The sequence below is a fragment of the Chroicocephalus ridibundus genome, chromosome 4 (assembly GCF_963924245.1).
Source record: "Chroicocephalus ridibundus chromosome 4, bChrRid1.1, whole genome shotgun sequence".
Taxonomy (NCBI): domain Eukaryota; kingdom Metazoa; phylum Chordata; class Aves; order Charadriiformes; family Laridae; genus Chroicocephalus; species Chroicocephalus ridibundus.
In genome coordinates, this window is record NC_086287.1 from 47,055,060 (window position 1) to 47,074,712 (window position 19,653).

The 19,653-nt window shown below is 44.9% G+C and overlaps 2 protein-coding genes across 26 annotated transcripts in view; both read left to right on the forward strand.

Annotated features, from left to right (window-relative positions):
• NR1H3 (nuclear receptor subfamily 1 group H member 3) overlaps positions 1-11,914 on the forward strand; it is a 29,341-nt gene extending 17,427 nt beyond the window's left edge. For both annotated transcript variants that reach the window (XM_063331999.1, XM_063332000.1), the window contains 7 exons: positions 2,658-2,924; positions 5,816-6,024; positions 6,275-6,454; positions 6,853-6,952; positions 8,496-8,609; positions 9,463-9,557; positions 9,960-11,914. In XM_063331999.1, the coding sequence (XP_063188069.1) occupies positions 2,658-2,924; positions 5,816-6,024; positions 6,275-6,454; positions 6,853-6,952; positions 8,496-8,609; positions 9,463-9,557; positions 9,960-10,106 (1,112 nt within the window). In that variant the 3' untranslated portion in view covers positions 10,107-11,914. The remainder of the gene's footprint in view (positions 1-2,657; positions 2,925-5,815; positions 6,025-6,274; positions 6,455-6,852; positions 6,953-8,495; positions 8,610-9,462; positions 9,558-9,959) is intronic.
• A 2,252-nt stretch (positions 11,915-14,166) lies between these two features.
• MADD (MAP kinase activating death domain) overlaps positions 14,167-19,653 on the forward strand; it is a 77,815-nt gene continuing 72,328 nt past the window's right edge. For all 24 annotated transcript variants that reach the window (XM_063332025.1, XM_063332016.1, XM_063332020.1 and 21 more), the window contains exon 1: positions 14,167-14,257. The gene's annotated coding sequence lies outside the window, so the exon portion shown is untranslated. The remainder of the gene's footprint in view (positions 14,258-19,653) is intronic.

Sequence of the window (19,653 nt, forward strand, 5' to 3'; positions counted from 1 at the left end):
GATGACTGGCTTTACCCAGATGATGTGTTGAATATTTTGCTTATTTGACCTTCTAGAAGCTAGGTCCATGGTAGTAAAATGAATTTCTTTTTGTTAGCCTTATCAAAAGCTGCTGAACAATAAAGCTTTACTACAGGTGACACTCCAACAAGGGCTAGCGATGCAAAGAAATAATAGGTTCTTATAGATTCGTATAATAGAAAGATAGTAGAAGTTTTCTCTACACGTTTCTGAGGTTAACTGATGTTAGAAGAGTATCAGGAAATAAAATTGAGATTTTGCAGTTATAATTGTTGCTGACACAGACAATCCTATGCTTTCAAACTGTAAGATGGCATAGTATAACATCTCTGGAAAGGTAACAGGAAAAAAAGGAAAGCACAATTGAAGTGTCCCGCACAGTATCAGCAGCTTAACGAAAATATGACAAATAAATGTATTTGTTGGACAGTGAGGCAATGGGCAATCCCTGATATAAAAAGAAGAGGTGATCTGAAACATTGAACTAGGACTCATCAGTAGGGTAGAGACAAAGAGAGTAGCTGAAAGTAGTTAAAACAGATTTGAGGTCAGGAAAAGAAAACAATTGATAAATGCCTTACAAAAATGCAAGAAAAAAGCCAGAAAATGTGGAAAAAAATAAATAGAGGATCTACCAAAGAAGGAGGACCCTAATGAGAGCTAAAGGTGCAGAGATGGCATTCACGCCTGATAAATCTCAAATTACTTTTGTGTTAACTTTGATTGCAGAAAATGGCAATAATAAGCTATATAACTGAAATGGTTAGTATTCAGAGGTGGAAAATAATTTGCATAGATCAAAGAATAAGCCTATCTATGTCAATAAAACAATCATAGGAATGGTAATCAAACATTTATGTACCTTTTTAAAGACAGCTAAGAAATCCACAAGATGGACAGATCCATCTTGTGGAAGTCATTGGATTATTCTCCTGTCCCTCAGAAATGTATGAACATCACTTGAGGCTTCTGCAAAATTATGATACCAGTTAATATATATGCAATGGAAGACTAAGTAATTTGAAATAACTGTAGCCATTGCATAATTTTCTCTTGGTAATAGTTTATGTGAAGACAAATACAGTAGAACAAGAAGGAAGGATATCAGAGACTTAACCTTTCTGATGACATTTTCCTGCTGCCGAATCTGCAATGAGAAGTGCAGACCAAAATGAGTGACCTCCAGACCTCTGTAAAGTCAATGGGACTGAAAATCAACACCAAGATACTTAAGACTGTGAAAACCAATATGTGATGAAGAACACTAATAGTTTCTGAGACTGACCTAACACTATTTACCATTTCAGGAACTTAAGCAGAATAGTAAGCGTACCTGAGAGTAAAGATGGAAGTATTAGAACCATACGTATGAAAATGAGATACACTATTGTAACCCTGATGCTGACCTGGAAATGCAGCAGCCTTTTCCTGTAAGCAAATCCCTATGAATCAGTTCCAGTGTAAAGGCTTTCCAGGCATATATAAACATCATCTGGAGACTTATCAAGACATGCTGTTTTGTAATCTTTATGAACAACCTATAGAAGAATCTATAAATTTTGACATACAGGAACATACTTGCACTGTGAGCTGTGCAGAAGGACATGTCAGATGTCAACATGGCTAGAATTAAATGGAACGAGAAGAGAGACAGCTAATAGGGAGGGAATACACAAATAACATGGACAAGAATTTGGCTGGAATGCTTAAGGTGAGATGTGTTGGAATAGACCAAAGAAGTTTTCAGAACGCACGGCCAGTGACAAGATTAAGGTCCATCAGAATGACATAGGAAGAACTGGGAGCTGCTGCACAAGACCATCTGAAATGTGAGGCAGTAATGAAAGGCCTGTGTTTCAGGTGGAATAACAAGGTTTAGTAGGTGAACTGTCAGTATGAGAGTGCTTCAGTTTTAGAAGTGGGGAGCACTCTTCCTCAACAAGAAATGATGTCTTCAGGATTCCAGAGGTTCTCAGAGCTTGTGCAGTGTGCTGCTTGCCTGCTTATTGCCCCTAACTTCATGAAGTTTCTGTCCTGACAGTTTCCCCAGGCGTTCCAGTTACAGGGATTGCCTGTTCAGTCTGCTTTTTGTACAGTCGCAGTTTCAGCACTGGTTTCCTGTGTCTGTCTGACTGCTGAACTATTTTTCCTTATCCTTATGCATGAGTATGGCAGAGAATAGAAGTAAGAGAACTGGAGGTGAATTCTGAAGAAAATTACTTTCTGCACAGTCTTGGATTTCAGCTCAACTTTTTTTTGCAGCTCTTTCTCGCATTGGTAACTTAACTGTCATTGCTGCTGATGGAAAGTGCAGAAGAACATTTGGATGAGTGTGTTTTAGTTCTTTCACTCTATTCTGGAGGGGAACAAGTGTGAAGCTTTATCTGCTTATACAGTTGAGGTGAAACTGTTTGGATTACGTCAATAGTTGGTTTGTTGCAAAAGGTATGCTTGCCCAGAAGGGGAGTCTGTGAGATAGGAGACTTGATCTTTTCATCTGTGTGTTTGGGAGATAGTGGGATATCGGTTATTGTAAGGAATGGGGCAGTCAGCTGCAAACACCATGTTTCCCTCATGTGTGTGGGTTTTCTTTTCTTCTTTTTTTTCCTTTTCCTTGGTACTGTTTGTTTCGGTAGAAAATCCCCCCCTGAAGCGGAAGAAGGGCCCAGCCCCTAAGATGCTGGGAAATGAAGTGTGCAGCGTGTGTGGGGACAAGGCCTCTGGCTTCCACTACAACGTGCTGAGCTGTGAAGGCTGCAAGGGCTTCTTCCGCCGCAGTGTCATCAAGGGTGCACAGTACGTCTGCAAGAATGGCGGCAAGTGTGAGATGGACATGTACATGCGTCGCAAGTGTCAGGAATGCCGGCTGCGCAAGTGCCAGGAGGCGGGCATGCGGGAGCAGTGTGAGTGCAGGAAATGGTGCTGGGACAGGAGGCATGGGGGGGGCGGTGGGTGGGCTGGGGACCAGTGGGTGTAAGGAAGGGGGCAATGTGAGTGCTTGGGGGGCACATGTGAGCCATGCAGGCTGCGTGTGGAATGTGTGTGGGAAGCCACTGAGGGCTTAGCAAGGATGACGTGGAGAGGTGAGGCTGTTAGTGGAACAACACCGGTGTGCTGAGAGCCCCAGCCCTGCTGTATAAGGAATACAGGAACACGCCATTTTGTAAGAACTTGTGGAATATGACTTCAGAGGAAAGACTTGCAACTAAGATTCAGTATGCCGTCAGCCGTGTCGGTAAAGTCAGGCTTCTGTCTGTCTTGTGATCAACTGCAAGTTTGGTCACCATGCTCCTTGAACAACAGGCACTTTCCCTTGCCTTGTACTGTGAACTTGTGACAGAAGTCAAGGGCAGCACCACAGTACTGCAGCTGTGTTTGTGCAGACCTGATCCTGTGAACTCTGCTATTTTTCTCACACGAGCCATAAGGCTGCTGTTTCTGAATATTCAACAGTGTTCCTGCTCACATATCAGGAACAGCTGTCTTCTGCCAAGGCATCTGGGTTTGATCCTGTTTCTGATTGAAGGATGCTCGGTAAATGTTAAATCTGTGTGAAGTCTCCTTTTTTGACATCCAGCACCCAGAAGAGTGGGGAACAGAGGGTATTTTGGAAAAATCTTATAAAAATACTTCTGCAAAAAGTAAGTCCCCCTGAGCTGCACCAAGGAAACATGCCGTTCAGTTTTTTTCAACATGAAATGCGGCACGCCTAACATATGCAATCAGTATCTTTGTCACACTGGTTTGTATCAGCATTACATATGCTGTCTTTGCCCAACTTCCCCTGCTCTTGAGAGCTGCAAAAGAGATGCATTTGAAAAGCTATGTAGCAAGCCAACTTGTGCACCTTGCTACTTCTCTCTTGTAGATAGAAACACACTGAGGCTCTCTAGTGTCTGCATTTACTCATTGTCTTATGTTAAAGACAGCTCAGAAAAATTAGGCCAAAAGGCATCTTTGGGTTGTTGTTATCAAGTGCTTGGCAATTCTTGTTGACAGTGTAATCTGTACTGCAAATTCACCTTGTTAATCTTGACAGAAATTGAGGGCTTTTTCCTCCGGCTCTTTCACTTGGAAGTTCATTCGAGAACTTCCCTCTACTGATTGTTGGAAACATTCTTCTAATTCCCAGACTGAAGTTATTCATGGTTGGTTTATTATTCTTAAGCCAGTGTGAACCATGAGGTTAAATAGTTCCTTCATGGCAAACTGAGTAATTTGGTTTGCTTTGAATCTAGCATAGTGTAGAAGCTTGCACATACGCAGTTTTCAAGATTCAGTAATACATGGGAACTTGTTACTCGGCTATAAATTCTTCGTGGGTCTGAGGCCCAAGATGAGGGACCGTAATTGCTTGTATAAGTTATTTCCCTTCTTAAACTAATGCTGTGACTAGCATTCTCTAATCTTACAGATCTGCTTTAATTTAGTAATTGTACTGAATGTCTTTGCTGTTAGAATTGTAATTTTTGTGCATTTGTGTACCTGTGCACACATCCTCCCTGTTGGAAGTCAGGGATGAAGATTACTCTTAGCTTAAATGTGCGATGTTCTTTGTCTTTCCCTCCAATCCCCTGGACTGTCCGTTCGGAATGCTCTCTTATAGTAGTTTTCCATTTCTTGTCTTCATATTTAACATGATTTTTTTGAGAAGTCCAAGTATATACTTGTTTGGTTTTGGGGCCTGCCTTTCTGTGTGTTTCCTTGTTACCTGCGCATAAAAAATGGCCAAAGAATCTTTCAGCGCTTTTAAATCTTGTTTGCAAAGTCAAGCTTCATTTTTTTAAATCTTTGTTCCTGAAGATACAGGTTTTTTTCCAATCAGTCCCTTTTCTGCTTTTTGTTTGTTCATCACTAACTCACAGGATGATTCTCTTGAAGATAATCTTGAATCCAGGTATGTCTGGTAGTTTCCTTTTTTTTTGGATGCAGCTTGCAGATAGTTTTTGCAGCTTTGACTTAAAGGTTTAACACCAAACCTTCTCTACATTCAAATCAGTGAATTCTTCAGTTAACTTACTTACAGACCGTTAACAGGTTTTTGTATTTAAATTAGCTAATGAGCAGTTGGTCCAATAAGATTTTTCACAACGCGTGCCTCTGAGTTGTTTTATTCCTTACAACGTTACATCTAAATGGCATATCCTTTGACTTGCCGACTGAAGAAGACTTCTAGCCCTACTCCCGAAGGACTTGCGGTCCTTAGTATGTTTTATGCAAAGCTATTTCACTATTCATCTTGTGGTTTGTTACTGCTCTACAGCCTGCTGCAGATGGGCTGCATAGAAAATTATGCTTTGACTCTCGACCTCCATCCAGTTACTGACTCTGGCCTCTCAAGAGGAAGATGAAATGGCACAAGCTGTTAATTTAGCAATATCGGAAAAAAAGAACAACTGGATAATATAAAATACAATGGACACACCATGGCATGTGAAGAGACCATCTGTTGGAATCTGTTATAACATGACATTTTGGGTAATTGCTTAATGGGGAAAGTCGCTGTTGTCTTCCGAAGATCTGCAGGGCATCATGAAGGGAGCTTCTGACATTTGGGAACACTATGCATGACAGTATGATTAAAAAAAGGCAATGCAACAACAGAAAGTGGGGAAAAGAGGGAGAAACAAATAATAAGTATCACTGTCTGCTGTCTGTGTTGTGTATGCTCTGATATACCGCATACGGGCAGCTGTGATTTCTGCCTCTCCATCCACAGCATGTTACCCTGTGTTTTGTGTGGTTTCCGGCATGCTCCTGTGTCATGATTGATCTCTGGCTATTGCTGTTTTAGATGTTCTTTCTGAAGAACAGATCCAACTGAAGAAACTGAAGAAGCAGGAAGATGATCAGGCTCGGACAGTTGTGGTGCGTCCAACCCCTCCGAATCCACCAAGCCCTTCCCACAAACTGACACCTGAACAGTTGAGCATGATAAAAAAACTTGTGGCCGCTCAGCAGCAGTGCAACCAGCGCTCATTCACAGACAGGCTCAAAGTGACGGTAAAAACTCTACCAGTGTACCCAAAATAAGAAAATGTGACATTTGGGGAGTGGGGGTTGTGGGTAAGTTATCTTGGGAGAACAGAGATACTTTAGGCATTGCATCTGTGGGCTGAAGTTCTGTAAAGAATAGCAAAGAATGATGTTCCAGTGTGTCTCACTTTCTTTCTCTGTTCACTTCATCTTCTCATCTTTCTGCCCTGGTTCCATTTTTCACGTACATACACTGTCTCTCTTCCCATTCCCACAGCCGTGGCCCCAAGTTCCTGACCCTAATAACCGTGAAGCAAGGCAGCAGCGCTTTGCTCACTTCACAGAACTTGCAATTATCTCTGTGCAAGAGATTGTGGACTTTGCCAAGCAACTACCTGGCTTCCTGGAGCTCACCAGGGAAGATCAGATCGCTTTATTGAAGACATCTACCATAGAGGTGAGAGTTTGGCTCCACCACAATACATAGTAGCAGAGATGAAAGAATTTGGAGTACCCACCTGGAGAACTGGTTCCATCCCTTTTTTTGGGATGGCAGGCTGCAGGACCTCAGCCATGGGACCATTACTGCAGTGTCAGGTTATACTGGCAAAGGGCCCTGGAGGAGAATGAGACAAGAGCCTTGGTAGTGGTAAGCAGGTATTCCCCCTTCCCATAAGCAGACACTACAAAGGATGCAGCAGAATTTACCTTGGAATTTTTAAGCACCGAGAGAAACTGATTGAAGGGGTTTTGTTTCTTGTGTTTTTTTCAGAGATGCTCTAACACTGAGCAAATTACCGATAATGTAACATTCTTTCCTGTTTTCAAATCAAGTATATCTATTTCTGGTTTCAGGTGATGTTGTTGGAGACATCTCGACGCTACAATCCAGAGATTGAGAGCATCACCTTTCTTAAGGACCTGAGCTATAATCGGGATGACTTCGCCAAAGCAGGTGGTGCATTAGACAGGTGTTTCTTCTTTCCCTGTGTCTTGTGTTCTTTCATCTCTTCCTTTTTAATGTGGGCTGCTGGAAATAGCATGTGGGGCCTGAAAGCTGAAGTTAGGTGAGAAGTTTAGAACAGGACCAGACCGATAGCCTCACAAACCCTTTTTTGTTTTTTAACATGTGATACTAGCTCAGTTCATGTCATCTTTTCTTTTTTTTTAGGTGTGAACTTGCTTTGGAAAATTTGGACTCTAACAGCATGAAAATCTTGCTGTAAGAGTGCACCTAGGGCTAGCAGCTGGTGTGAACTTCCTTGCTGGTAGAGATCTGACGTGGACATGTGGTTTTAGAGCCATATCAGATCACAACAAATCAAACTCCAGTCTTCTCTCCTTTGCAAGTATATCAGTTGCTAATCTAGATGAATGCTTTGAGCGATGACATTAGTGTGATTACATTTCAGTTGATACGAAGTCTATACTGCGCACTGAAGATCCCCACGGAGTGCTTTAGATCTGTCATCAGCTCAGTATATGGTGGTCTGTGGTGATGTAGTTTCTGAAGTCTGTTTTTCCAGGAGCAATGAGTATCTGTAACTTCAGATGAAGTAACACGAAGTGTGTATCTTCAGCGTTTCTGAAAATGAGACTTTGGCTGTCTCCTTCATGTGATTTCTTGATTCCTTGAGTAGCTATTTAACCATTTATACTTGAGATGGCTTTTACGTTAAGCTTTCCTCTTTGCTCTTCCTGGTAGTCTTTTCTTCAGATTATTAGGAAGGCAAAAAGTAAGCAGCCAGAAAGATTCCCTCCATCTTCTTCACCCTTCTCTGATGCAGTCGTACTGCAGGAAATTAGAAACTTGGATACTGTTTTGGGTGAAAGGCTTAAAGTTTTCAGCATGATAACACAGAGACCCCTGATTTGACAGTGGCGTCTGTATGTTGTGGCAGTAAATAGCAATGTATTTCTGCCTGACTGCGTTTATCAAAGGAGGTGATTGGAAGCCTGTCAGGCTCCGCCTCAGCTCTCCCAGCTTTTTGAGCTGAAGGAAATGGCGCAGTTCAGACTTCTTGGAACTGTATTTTTTCAACTCAGACTTCACATGAATCTGGAGCGTGCGATTAAATTTTTATTTGAAAACAAGAAGGCTGCCGGATTTAAAGGAAGTGATGGTGTGAGAGTGGAAAGTGTAGATGCTTGTGGGCTTCTGAGTCTTTGACGGACTTATCTGGTAGCTGATATTGTGTTCCTTTAGCTGTTGCCTAGTAAGGTGCTGTGGGGCATTTAAGGCTCTAAGAAAACCCAGAAATAGTGTCATTTTACAGTTAGAGCCTGACTGTTGTTGTTGCTCACCAGTAGTGGTAGGATGTAAAAGGAGATTTCAGCCACACTTGGAACATAATGTAAGGCTTTTTTCCTGCCAGCCCTGTTGTCCTCACTCCCTGGCATACTGCAGTGGGTTTCCAGCAGCTTATTCCATGAGAGGGAGGGGAGGAGGGAGGAGACAATTGTCGTTGCCTCACCTTGTTCTCTTCTGTTTGTTGCAGGTCTGCAGTTTGAGTTCATTAACCCCATCTTTGAGTTCTCAAAGGGAATGAATGAGCTACAGCTCAACGATGCTGAATATGCACTTTTAATCGCCATCAACATTTTCTCTGCAGGTAAAAAGCCAGGGAGATCTGAAGAGCTACAGGCAGTGAGTCAGAGTGCAAAGAAAGTAGAGTTAAGGAAGGTCACAAGCTGAAGAGGAGTAACAGGCTGTATAGGGCCTAGTGATAAAGGGAGTGTGTTACCACTTCTGCTTAGGGTATTCATTATATTCTGAATTTTCTAGTGCCACCTCCAGAGGAAATCAGATTCCCCACTGCTGGAAAAGTATATAGAAATATCAGCCAATATTTATCTTCTTCATTTAGAAGTTGCTATTTTACTGTCCCCTTAACGTACTTGGCACGTCTCTGGTGTGATGTAGGTCACGCGCCATGAGGGACATCTAGTGGTGAAGTAAAAGTCCTCTGGATGTGAGACCAGTGTGATTCTGGGCCAAGACGGGGCTTGGCAAAGAAGCCACCTCTACTCTTTACTTTTCTTTTCTGTCTTGTGACCTGAAAGGTGATTTCCATTTCCCACCCACCCCCCTTCTTCCTGTTTTCTAACTGGTTCAGCTGCTAGAGAGACTTTCCCCTTCCCTCCTGAATGGGCAGCTTCTCATCTTCACTGGGACAGGAATGTGAAACCAAACACACTTATATAGCGCTGTTTGGTCTCTCTAACCTTCTAACTCTATAGGAGTCAAATCGGACTCCACCTGTGCAGTAGACATGACTGAGAAAGAACAGTTACAGAAAACTGACATAGCTGCTGCAGTCATGGATGACTCCCAGCTGTGCTGTGTGAATGCTAGATGAGGTTTTGGGGAGAGACTGTGTTGAGGGACTGGGATTAGGCAGGGATGTTAAATCCAGGTGAAGCTGTCTGTGACGACCTACTTACTTCTAACCTGCTTTTTGGCAGACCGACCGAATGTGCAGGACCAGTCCCTGGTGGAGAGGCTGCAGCACACCTATGTGGAAGCCCTTCATTCTTACATTTGCATCAACAGACCAAATGTAAGTGCTTGACCAGAACATCCCCAATGATGATGCAAACTGATTTTATGTTTATGCAGACACAGTTCCCGCAGTACTGTCTAACGGGCCTCTTGCTGCCTGTACCATCATGCTTTTCCCTTCTGTGTCTGTTTGGTAGCAGCTGTAAATGCAGGATTTGTGAGCTGTCACAGCTTGCTGTCCTGTATCATGTTCCATAGTTTAGCCAGCATGGAAAGTCTGGAGTTCTGGGACATGGTGTAGTATTTGTCTTCCCTCCACACTGCCGCCTCCTGGAGAGTTCCGGGTTTAGAGGAAGTCAGGGTTGTGGTTACAATGCACCATCTGGTGTGGTAATTTTTTTTTCTAAACAAAGCTTTAATGTGAATTTACTAACAGCTGTCTATTTGTCTGACTCTGCAGGACCGCTTGATGTTTCCACGGATGTTAATGAAGCTGGTCAGTCTTCGGACACTAAGTAGTGTCCACTCTGAACAGGTGTTTGCCCTTCGGCTGCAGGACAAGAAACTTCCTCCCCTGCTCTCAGAAATCTGGGATGTGCATGAGTGACCGCATGCTCCCAGGGCACTGATGTACCTACATAATACCATGTCCCAGCCTTTGCTAATGAGAAGCCAGCCTCCCCTCTCCAAAGCACTGAACTCTGGGCTAGGCAGTGCAGGGAGCGATGAGCCTGGGGTTTCAATGTTGTCTTGAGATTATGCAGGAGGCAGCTGGGGTAGATCAGATGGGGGGGTTGGTTTCGATGTAGTGCCCATACCCCAGAGGAATAAATGAAACATCTGAAAACGGTAGAAATTAAGACCTTCCCCACACACACGTACACCTCTTTCTTCAGAGTCTTTCTCTTCTCTAAACGTGTCCTGAGGGTTTCCCCGTTGATCCTCTCCTCTCTTGTTGATTATGAAAATGAATTTGCAGGAACTCGCCAAACCCTCTCTGTTGAGAGTAACCCAGCTCAAAAGGCTTCTGCAGGGTCCCCAGTGTACCTGGATCTGAGGAGCTCAGGGAAGTCAATGTGGATGTTCTAGGGGTTTCACTGGGTTTTCTAAATAAAATCTCTTGTATGTGCTACCCTTTACAATGATTCCAAGAGAAGTAACTGTTATTTCTTTACTATGAGACTTCATCTCTAGAGCTGCCCTTCCATTCTGGCCCTCCTTTGGAAAAAGGACTCCTCTAACGCGTAGCTGCCCTCTGTCTAACAAGGAGGTCCTCTGGGTAGGAAACATTCATACATCAGAAAGGTGTCAGGCATAAAGTAGTAGATTTTTTTAATGTAAGACATCGGTTTTCTCTCATTGTGGTTCTCAGCCAGTTCACTTTACCTTTGATTTGCTAACAGCTGGAAAACTTTAGTTCAAAACAAGTCAGGGCATAGATTTTATCTTTAGGGGTGGAATAGAAGAAGGATAGGTGGGAAGGACTGGTACCTAGGCAAGGTAGGTGTGGTGGAAGGATCTCAAAAACTTCCAAGAATTTGGAGCATGTGGCATGTGTTCCAAGGTGGGTGTGAAGATGTATCAGCCAAGGAGAGAGGACACTGCATTTAGTGAAATACGTGGGCATTGCGTAAGCTATGGGCTGCACAACTCTCAGATCATGGGCTGCAGGAGTATTGGGATTGGGCGTAACCAGATCCACTTGCGTCTTCTTCCATTTGCCAAAGTCTTTCCAAGGTATTTGCTCAAGGTTTTAGTGATGGTCATGGGATATGGAGGTCCCTCCAGTATGAGGAGTGCCAACTGCTTTAGAAGGACATTTGAATCTTGTATCCTTTTCTCACTTTGGGCACTGTGAGATCCACACTGGATTTATGCCCCAAGTTCTTAAGTATCTGCATCCGTAAGTATTCTAGGATTTACAGCAATACTTTGTCTGACAGAAGAGAAATATACTGTTGTAAAACACGTTCCTTATTTTCCAAGAAACAACATCTTAATGGCTGATCTCAGAGATGTAACCTTAAGTATCCTGGTAGCTTGGTCTCATGAGTCTTCTCTGTCATAAGGGTCTATGTTTGCTTGCCCGGTGAGCATCCCAAGAGCCTAGGTTCACATGGCTCTTTGTTTTGTTTTGTTTTTTGGTTTTTTTTTTTTTTTTGGCTGTGTATCTGAGCGCTATGCCCGTGGTGAGGGTATCGTGTCCATTTTGCACTTGAGGTTGGTCCCCTGCCACTGGCCTTCACTCTGCACCTTTGTAAAGCACTTGTAACAATCTGTAAAATAATCTGTTGTTTTTTATAACTCATTGCAATTGCAAAAATTCTTGTTTAAATCTGTATTTTTAACTAATCTGTTTGAGAAATGTTAATGTTTATATAAAAGAATAAAGCCTAATGCAGGATTTTGACATTCTCTGATGTGCTGTCATTAGACTGGAGGAGGATGGAATAAATTCTTGATGTAACAAGCCCGAAGTTGATAAGAAAGTGAGTATGTAGGCTGGGGAGAAGCAAGAAGTGCTGAAAAAGAAATAGAAGTGCAACCCTAGGTGCAGTGTCTTTTGGCCTCTAGTATGAGATTGTAGCTTGCTACGCATCTTGCTGTGTGCCAGAGCTGGCAAAGAGGCGGATTAAGTGCATGCCATGAAGACCACGAATTATGCATACATACCTCATCTTGATTTGTACAGCTACATGCAGAATTTAACCCTCTTACTCCATGTGCCGTACTCCATTTTCTGCCTATTGTGGCTCCTCAAAATCAAAATAGGAGTCCGGTATGCCCCTGGCTGTCGAGTGGATGTCAGCGGGATCCTAGCGGATACCTGGTGTGAATAAATCAGAAATGATCAGCACAGGAGAAGCAAGAGGAACAGCTGTCCATACATGGTACCTCCAAGGGAACCGGTAGAGCGGGGGGTGCAGAGAGCTGCCCACCGTTAGCTGCTTCCGAAGCACTTGACGATCCCCTGGCGCAATGGGAAAGGAAAGCCATTGTCAATTACATGCCACAGGCTATTCTGCTGCAGCCTCTACGTGACTTTAGAGGATAAAATTTAAATTGTAAACTACTAAACCAAAGGAAGAAGGAATAGGCTTTTAGGAGACTGCAGCGGGGTATGGGGGGAGCAATGAGCAGAGCTTGAGAGCTCAAGCCAGCCCTGGGTGGATTAGAGAGCGGCTGGGCCCCACTCCAAGGATTTGCTAAAGAATGAGGTTGTCAACAGTCCGAAGAGGCAGCAGCAATGAAGCTGCAGCTTCCTTTTGAGCTGCATCTTGTTAATTTGAAGAGAAAAAACTCTGTGGAAATTTGAGGGATTTTCAAGGTGCAAACCATAGGGTTGCTGTTGATGACACTGGGGAAAACGGTGCTTTTCCTTGGCTCCATCTCTTTTCATTATCACGTAATCAAATATAAGCTTGTTTACATGTTCATGTTCTCATTTATAGATTTTTTTTTTTTTTTAAAGTGCAAATCAGTACAGAATTACTTTCTCATTTTATAGCAGCTTTCTAGCTTACCCCAGGGAGCTCAAGTAAGCAGGTGTGGGGAAGAACCTTCCTTGGTGTCGGTGGCCATTTGTACTTTTATATTTACAAAATGCTACCTAAGCTTGAGACTCAGCCCTGCCACTCTCAGCCTCTGAATCCAATCAGTTTCAAATGAATTTTGGCTAACTTGGCCACTGGAGAAATCATGGAGTGCTTCAACTACAATCTCAGGAGGCGTTCCCTGTTGGCTCTACCCTTATACAACTGCTGTGTTTGCTCATGAACAGAAGGAGGAAAAGAAGACGGCTGTATTTCTATGATGGGCAGAGTACAGATGTGCAATATCAAATCAAGTATTTCACCATTTTACACCTTTTTTCTTTTTTCTTTTTTTCTTAAATCCATTGTGATACTTCTGGTATCTACTTTGGGTTTATTTTAGTAATTTTGGTTTTGTTAATAAATGGATTTTCTTGCGCAGTGTGCTGGCTTATATGAACTTGGAAGGAATTTAAAGAGCTGTATCTCAAGCTTTTAATAACCAACTTCTCTTGTAATGTTATGAAGACAGTAGTGAATCAGCAGGTACGCAGCACTGTATCTCCGTGTTGTATGGTGGCGCTTCCTCATCCGTGTGGCTCTTGCTTGCCTGGAGCTGGGCTTTGCTGTGAGGCTTCACCTTCTGCTTCCAGGAGGAGGTCTGAAAGCAGAAATTCGACACTTCGTAGAATCCTCTAGCTTGGAAGGGCCCTTTACGGTCGAGTCCAACCATTAACCTCACACTGCTCAAACCACCACTAAACCATGTCCCCAAGCACCACGTCTCCCGTCTTCTAAATACCTCCAGGGATGGCGATTCCAACCACGGAAATGGTGGAATCATACACTCCAGGTTACCTCCACCCGGCCTGGGCTGCAGAGCTCTGCCCGCGCCGCTTTTTCCCCTCCTGCCGTCTGGCCTTCGGCCTGCCGGCTGCCCCTCGCCGTCCCGCCGCCTGTGAGATCCCCGGGGCGGCGGGGGGGAGGCCGGGGCTCCGCGATGCGGCCCGCCTTGCCCCTCAGGCCCGGCCCCGTTGGGGCGGCGGGGCGGGCGGCTGGCGAGGCGGCTTCCCCCCCGCCCTCGGTGCGAGTGGTTCGCTCCGCTCCGCTCCTCCCTCCCTCTCCCTCCCTCCCCCGCCGGGCGGCGGTGGCGCGTTCCGCTCCTGGCGGTCGATGCGGAACTGGCCGGGCGGCGCAGAGCGGCCGGGCGGCGGCGGCGGGGCAGGTGAGAGGGGGCGGCCCGGCCGGGCGCAGGAGCGGGTGCCGGTGCCGGTACCGGTGCGGGCCGCGCTTAGGCGGCGGGGTGCGTGTGCGTGGGCATATCACAAGCCGGGAAGCTTGCCCCGGCGCCGCTACGCGTGGGTCGGGCAGGGGAGCGCGGAGCCCGGCTGGCGCTGCCTGAGGCGATCTGCAGCCGAGCAGCTGGCGGTGGGGCCCCCCCTCACACCCCCGCCCGCCTCCGGCTCTGCCGCAGCCGCCCGGCCGGTGATGCTCGGGTACGGCGAGCCCTTCCGCAAGGTCACTGCAGGAGGGGGCAGAGGGGGTGGCTCGCCGCGCCGAGGAGCGGGGCCAGCCGAGAGCCGCTCCATCCTCCCGGGGCTCTGACCTCCGGGGGTGCGCGGGGCCGCTCGCCTCGGTGGCCCGCTCGGAGGCGCGGCCCCCTCGGGCTGTCGCCGCGGGCCTCTGCCGGCAGCCGGCCGGTGGCGGAGCGGTCCCCTGGCGGGAACGGGCAGCAGCCCCGGGGCCGGGGTGGGGGTGTCGCTTGCGGGTTCCCAGCGGAGCAGGGCAGCGCGGGGCGTGGAAATGGCGGCGCGGCCGGCCGGGGAGGGGGCTCGGCCGGGCGGCGGGTGTGAGGGCGCGGGGCCCGGCGTCCGCCCCCGGCAGAAGCGGGGCGCCCGGCGGGCAGGGCTGGGCCCGCGCCTCCCGGCGGGATTTCCTCGCTCCCTGCCGGGAGGAAGCGGGCGGGACAGTTCGGGCAGGTGAAGGGAGACGCAGGACCGAGCGATCCCCTTGGAAAGAGGGTAGGTGCGTGGAGGGGCTGCTGCAGTAACGTGTCTGGGAAGGTGGTTTTACTCCCTGGTTTGTAAACAGCAGATCGCGTTACTCCCCGAGATAATAGAATAGGAAATCCACTTTGCGCTAGGCAATTTCTTATGAAGTAACCTATACATCACGATCGTTTTCCCCTTAGAAATGGGTGTCACCACCTTGCTGTGTTGCTCACTTTTATTTTCAGGCGGAGGAGGGGAAGAAAGCCGGGTCTGCGTTACTGTTTGTGTGGAGTAGCGATAAAGAAGCGCTTAGAGAAATGATAAGCCTTGGAGGAAACTGATTTGTTGTCTGGCTTTCTTCTCTCCCTTTTTTTTCCCACCGCACTGTTTTCAGACACGCATGAAATAACATACATTATAAATTCGCAGCCGCATGGTGATGGGGTAGAACTGTGAGTCTGGCAATACGTTGTGCTTTCCCTGGGCAAGCCAGCCATTTTCTCTACATTCAGTGCAACCCTGGGTCAGCATTTCTGATGGCACGCTCTCAAGTGTCCTTGCTGTGCTCTTTGCAGCGTCACTTATGTGCAAAAAGGATGTTGCTGGTAGACAGAAGCAAGGGAAGGGAGGATGCATTGTGGTGTCCTGAGGGTCACATAACCAAACCAAAGACATCCAAATATAGGTTATTTGGGAAGTGTCTCCGTTTTGGACTTTATGCTGCTTGAATCTTGGGAGCTGTTTGGGATGGGCACAAGGAGTACTTGCTGTTTTCAGCACTAGTGAAAAATCTGCAATCCTGACACATCAGAGAGCACCTCGGACATATCACGTAGCTAAAATGCAGTTTTTGCAGGATCTAATCTGGCCATCCTCTCATAGCAGGTTATATAATACTGAACTGATCAAGCATTCAAGGTCTAAAATTGTTCTTTTGCTTTACTGTTGTATCATTAGAAAATGCATAGCTCTTGGACCCAATTTAATATACCCTGGAATCAATTATACACTCATTAAGCATCTTACTACGTGTTTAATAAAATGGAAAATCATCATCAGGTCTCTAGAACGCATTTGTTTGGAAAACTAATACAGCGTTGTCTGCACTAAAAGATCTCATACATGCCTATCCAGTGGTGCTGCCGTTGTATTGCAAGTCTGGACTTTCGTGTTTTTACCAAATTAACAGTTTTCAAGCTGTAAGCTTCACAGTCCTCTTGCATTAGTTTCCACACTGTTACTAATTTTTAAACAGTTCTAGCTTTACTGTGTGGGCAAAAAGGAAAATAATGTCCACACTGAAAGAATGTTTTCCATACACAATGTGTAATATGGCCAAGATATATTTTGATGTTGTATGTGTTATATGCTAAAGCCATGAATGGTGGTGAACCAAAGGCCATGTAGCAGCTGTCAAAAAAATAGGTCTTCTAGTTTAAAGTTTTCATGGAAAAACATAAAGTAAATGTTCTAGAGGGCAAACCTCTTCTTCAGCCTTCATGCCATTCTGTAATTCTTTTGAAAGCAGGCAGGGTACCCAACTTAAGTCTGTTTCAGAGGATTTTGGAGACAGAGAAATAAAAGTTTCAAGGATTTCTAACAGAAAGCCCACCTAGCCAAAGTAGATTTTGAGTTTTTAGAGTCTCAGGATTGATGGTTCAGTAGAAGTGGTAGAGGGAGCACTGCATCTCAAGTCTTACTAAAACGCTTGTTCAAACCATCTTCCTAAATGAAATTAACATTGTCTTTGATTTTATCTGGCTTAGGGTGAGGGGCATAGAGGCTCGTCATTTATAGCTTTTTTTCGCCCTCTCACCTCAAGCCGTATCAAATATTCAAATTATGTGTAGACAGGATATACTAGACATATCTCTGGAAAGATGTTCAGTCTGATCTATTTAATATCTTTTGCAATGAGGCAGTTGAAAAAAATATTTATGAAAATTTCTGGTATTAAATTAGCAAGTCACAAATAGTGCTGATTTCTAAGAGAGTAAATCTTTTCACAGTTTTTAATTTACAGCGCTTGAGTTAGTGGATTTTCTCTGATACTTCTCCCCAGATAATGTTTCTTAGAGGAATTACTTTCTTCCTTGGGGAAAAAGTACTGTTAGAGATTTAGTGCATGACAGTGGATAACAAATGATGTAAAATTTAGGGACTTGGCTGTCATTTCAGATTGTAGTTTTTTAACTAGGTGGGTAGTGCCATCACGCTCACAAGATGGAAATAGATACTTTTTTGGTAAAACCAAGTACGGAGTTGAATGTTTCACTTACTTTCCATTCGGAAGGAATCGGAGACAGGCAATGCATACGTTACAACCCAGATTAATTCCTGCAAATGTCCTTTGGCCCTGTTGTGCCTGCATTTCAGATATACTGCATTAAATTTCTGGGCAGCCCCTTAGCAAAAGGGCTTTGACGTAGTTATTCAACACACTAGTAGAAAATACAGAATGTAGCTACTGATTGGGGATTTACAGCAACGAGGAAAGGATTTAGAAACAGGAATGAAAGAGCTTGATATGCAAGATTAATGTCACTTCCCCAGTTTAAAAGATCTCCGTCTATCTCAAGGTATACATTTTCATGAAGGAAAAGCATCGTCAGTGACCTAGCGAGACACGAAGTGAAATAAAAATGAGCAACATGAGGCATCAATTAGAAGGGAACGTTTTTTAGTGGGATAATCTGTTACTCTGTGGAATAACTGTGGTATTTCTTTTGATGACAGAAAGGTTTGCTGCTTTTCCTTCTCCACCTCAAGACCTATGAAAAACTGTTGCGATGACCTGCTGTTCGCTCTCTGTAACTGAGCCTGTATAATTCAGCTGGTCTTTCCTCTGTTGTCTGTGCTAGAAAATAATTTTAGAGCGATTAGATTCTCTGTCACTGGAGGCCTTTAAACCTGTCATGACCACATGAAAATTACTGTTGATGATTGAGAAGCATGCTCCTGATTTGTCTTTTGGAACTAGAATAACCGACTGAAAACCGCAAACCCAGAAAAACTCTGAAGAAATTACCCACATACTGCCAGGAGCTCTAAAAATCTCTATATCACAGAATTCCCAAATGGGGAGGCTGTTCCTTTTGGTGTCCAGAAACCACTGAATTGTGAGAGCTTGTGTTTACTTTTAATCACTGCTACCAGCAGGACCCTTGCAATGATTTAGAAGTGCAGTTTGCGTATGCCTACATAAGCTGTCCTGAGGCAGTTCTCATGCTGTGTTCCTAGGCATTGCAGTTAAATGAGACACTGTTGTGTTTCCAGGTCAATGTGAGTAATAATGCATCCGTGTAGCAGCAAGGAACTAAGTTTCATGGTTTCCTGTTTCTTCCACAGCATTCAGTATTTCACAGCACCGACATCCCTTAAAAAAGGGCTGGTCATCACATTGCCTCTGATGTATCCCGTAATGTTTGTCAGATCTCTCCTTTTGGTTTTGTTTTTAACTAATTTCTTAACAGTTGTTCTAAGTGGTATTTGTGAGAATCAGGAAATTAACCTTGGTTTTTTTTTTTACACAGGGGACAAAGATACCCAGATGACAGTAACGTATCTGATAACCTCCAGGAACTGTGTGTTATCTTATGAGCAGAGCAGCCTTTTTTCTAAATCTGTTCCTTTTCTTTGTCACGTCTGCGAGTTCAGAGTCATGGTTGTGTCCTGCTTCCCTTTACATTCTAACTGAGTTTCCCACTGGCAGTATCAGATATTTGGTTGTCTTCTCGCCCGTAGTTTTGACACCAGCTTTCCTGGATCTCTGCTTGATGGGGTATATTGTACTTGCTCTGGAAAGGCCCTTGTGTCAGGAGATGGGGAGTTCTGCCTCTGCATCAGATAGTGGGAGGAGAGGAGTGCTTTTTCTGATAAAGAAGGTTAAGAATTGAAACTGGTGTTCACCAAAATTGCTTTACCCGAGAGCACTGAGCCGCTCTGCTGTCAGGTCTGTGTCTGTTTCCGCTTGATAGCGCTTACATCGTGCTCTGCTGGAGCTGCGAGCTGGGTATGTTTGCTCTTTGCTCTAGGTCGCCTGTTTCTCCCTTCTTTCTCTCATTAGTCTTCAGCCACATCCAGCAGGTGGTGTGTCTTCTCTCCCTCCTTTGCCATGGTGGCTGCCGATGTCTAGAAGGTACTCTTGGGACCCCTTGTTCTGTCACTCGCTGGCCCTAACAGCCGCTTGAGGTGGTTCCAATCCCTTCTTTGCTCTGAGCTTGTTCCTCCAATGTTTACGTGTGGGTGACTCTGCCAAACACGCGCTTCCCACGTCCCAGAGCTCTAGCAGAGAGAAAACTGGCTTGTCTCTTTGCTTTCCTTTCAGTTTTGACCAGCTGGTACTATGATTTATCACCAAAATTAATAGTAGGATCGGTTTGGGAGTAGGAATTTCTGATCTTCCACATTGTTGCTGAAGAGAAGGGGAAGGCATGTAGAGGGAAGAAATAACAGACAGGTGGCACCCGTGGGGAGAGAGGCTGAGTGTTTCTAAGACGAGGCAAAATAGACGTTGAGACTCTTGAGTGCCAGTTCGGTGGTGCTAACAGCAGCCAAATAACTGGATTATTTCAAATACTTCTCTTTATCTTCTGGTTCTTATTATCCCAAGCGGTGTTTCCACACTGCT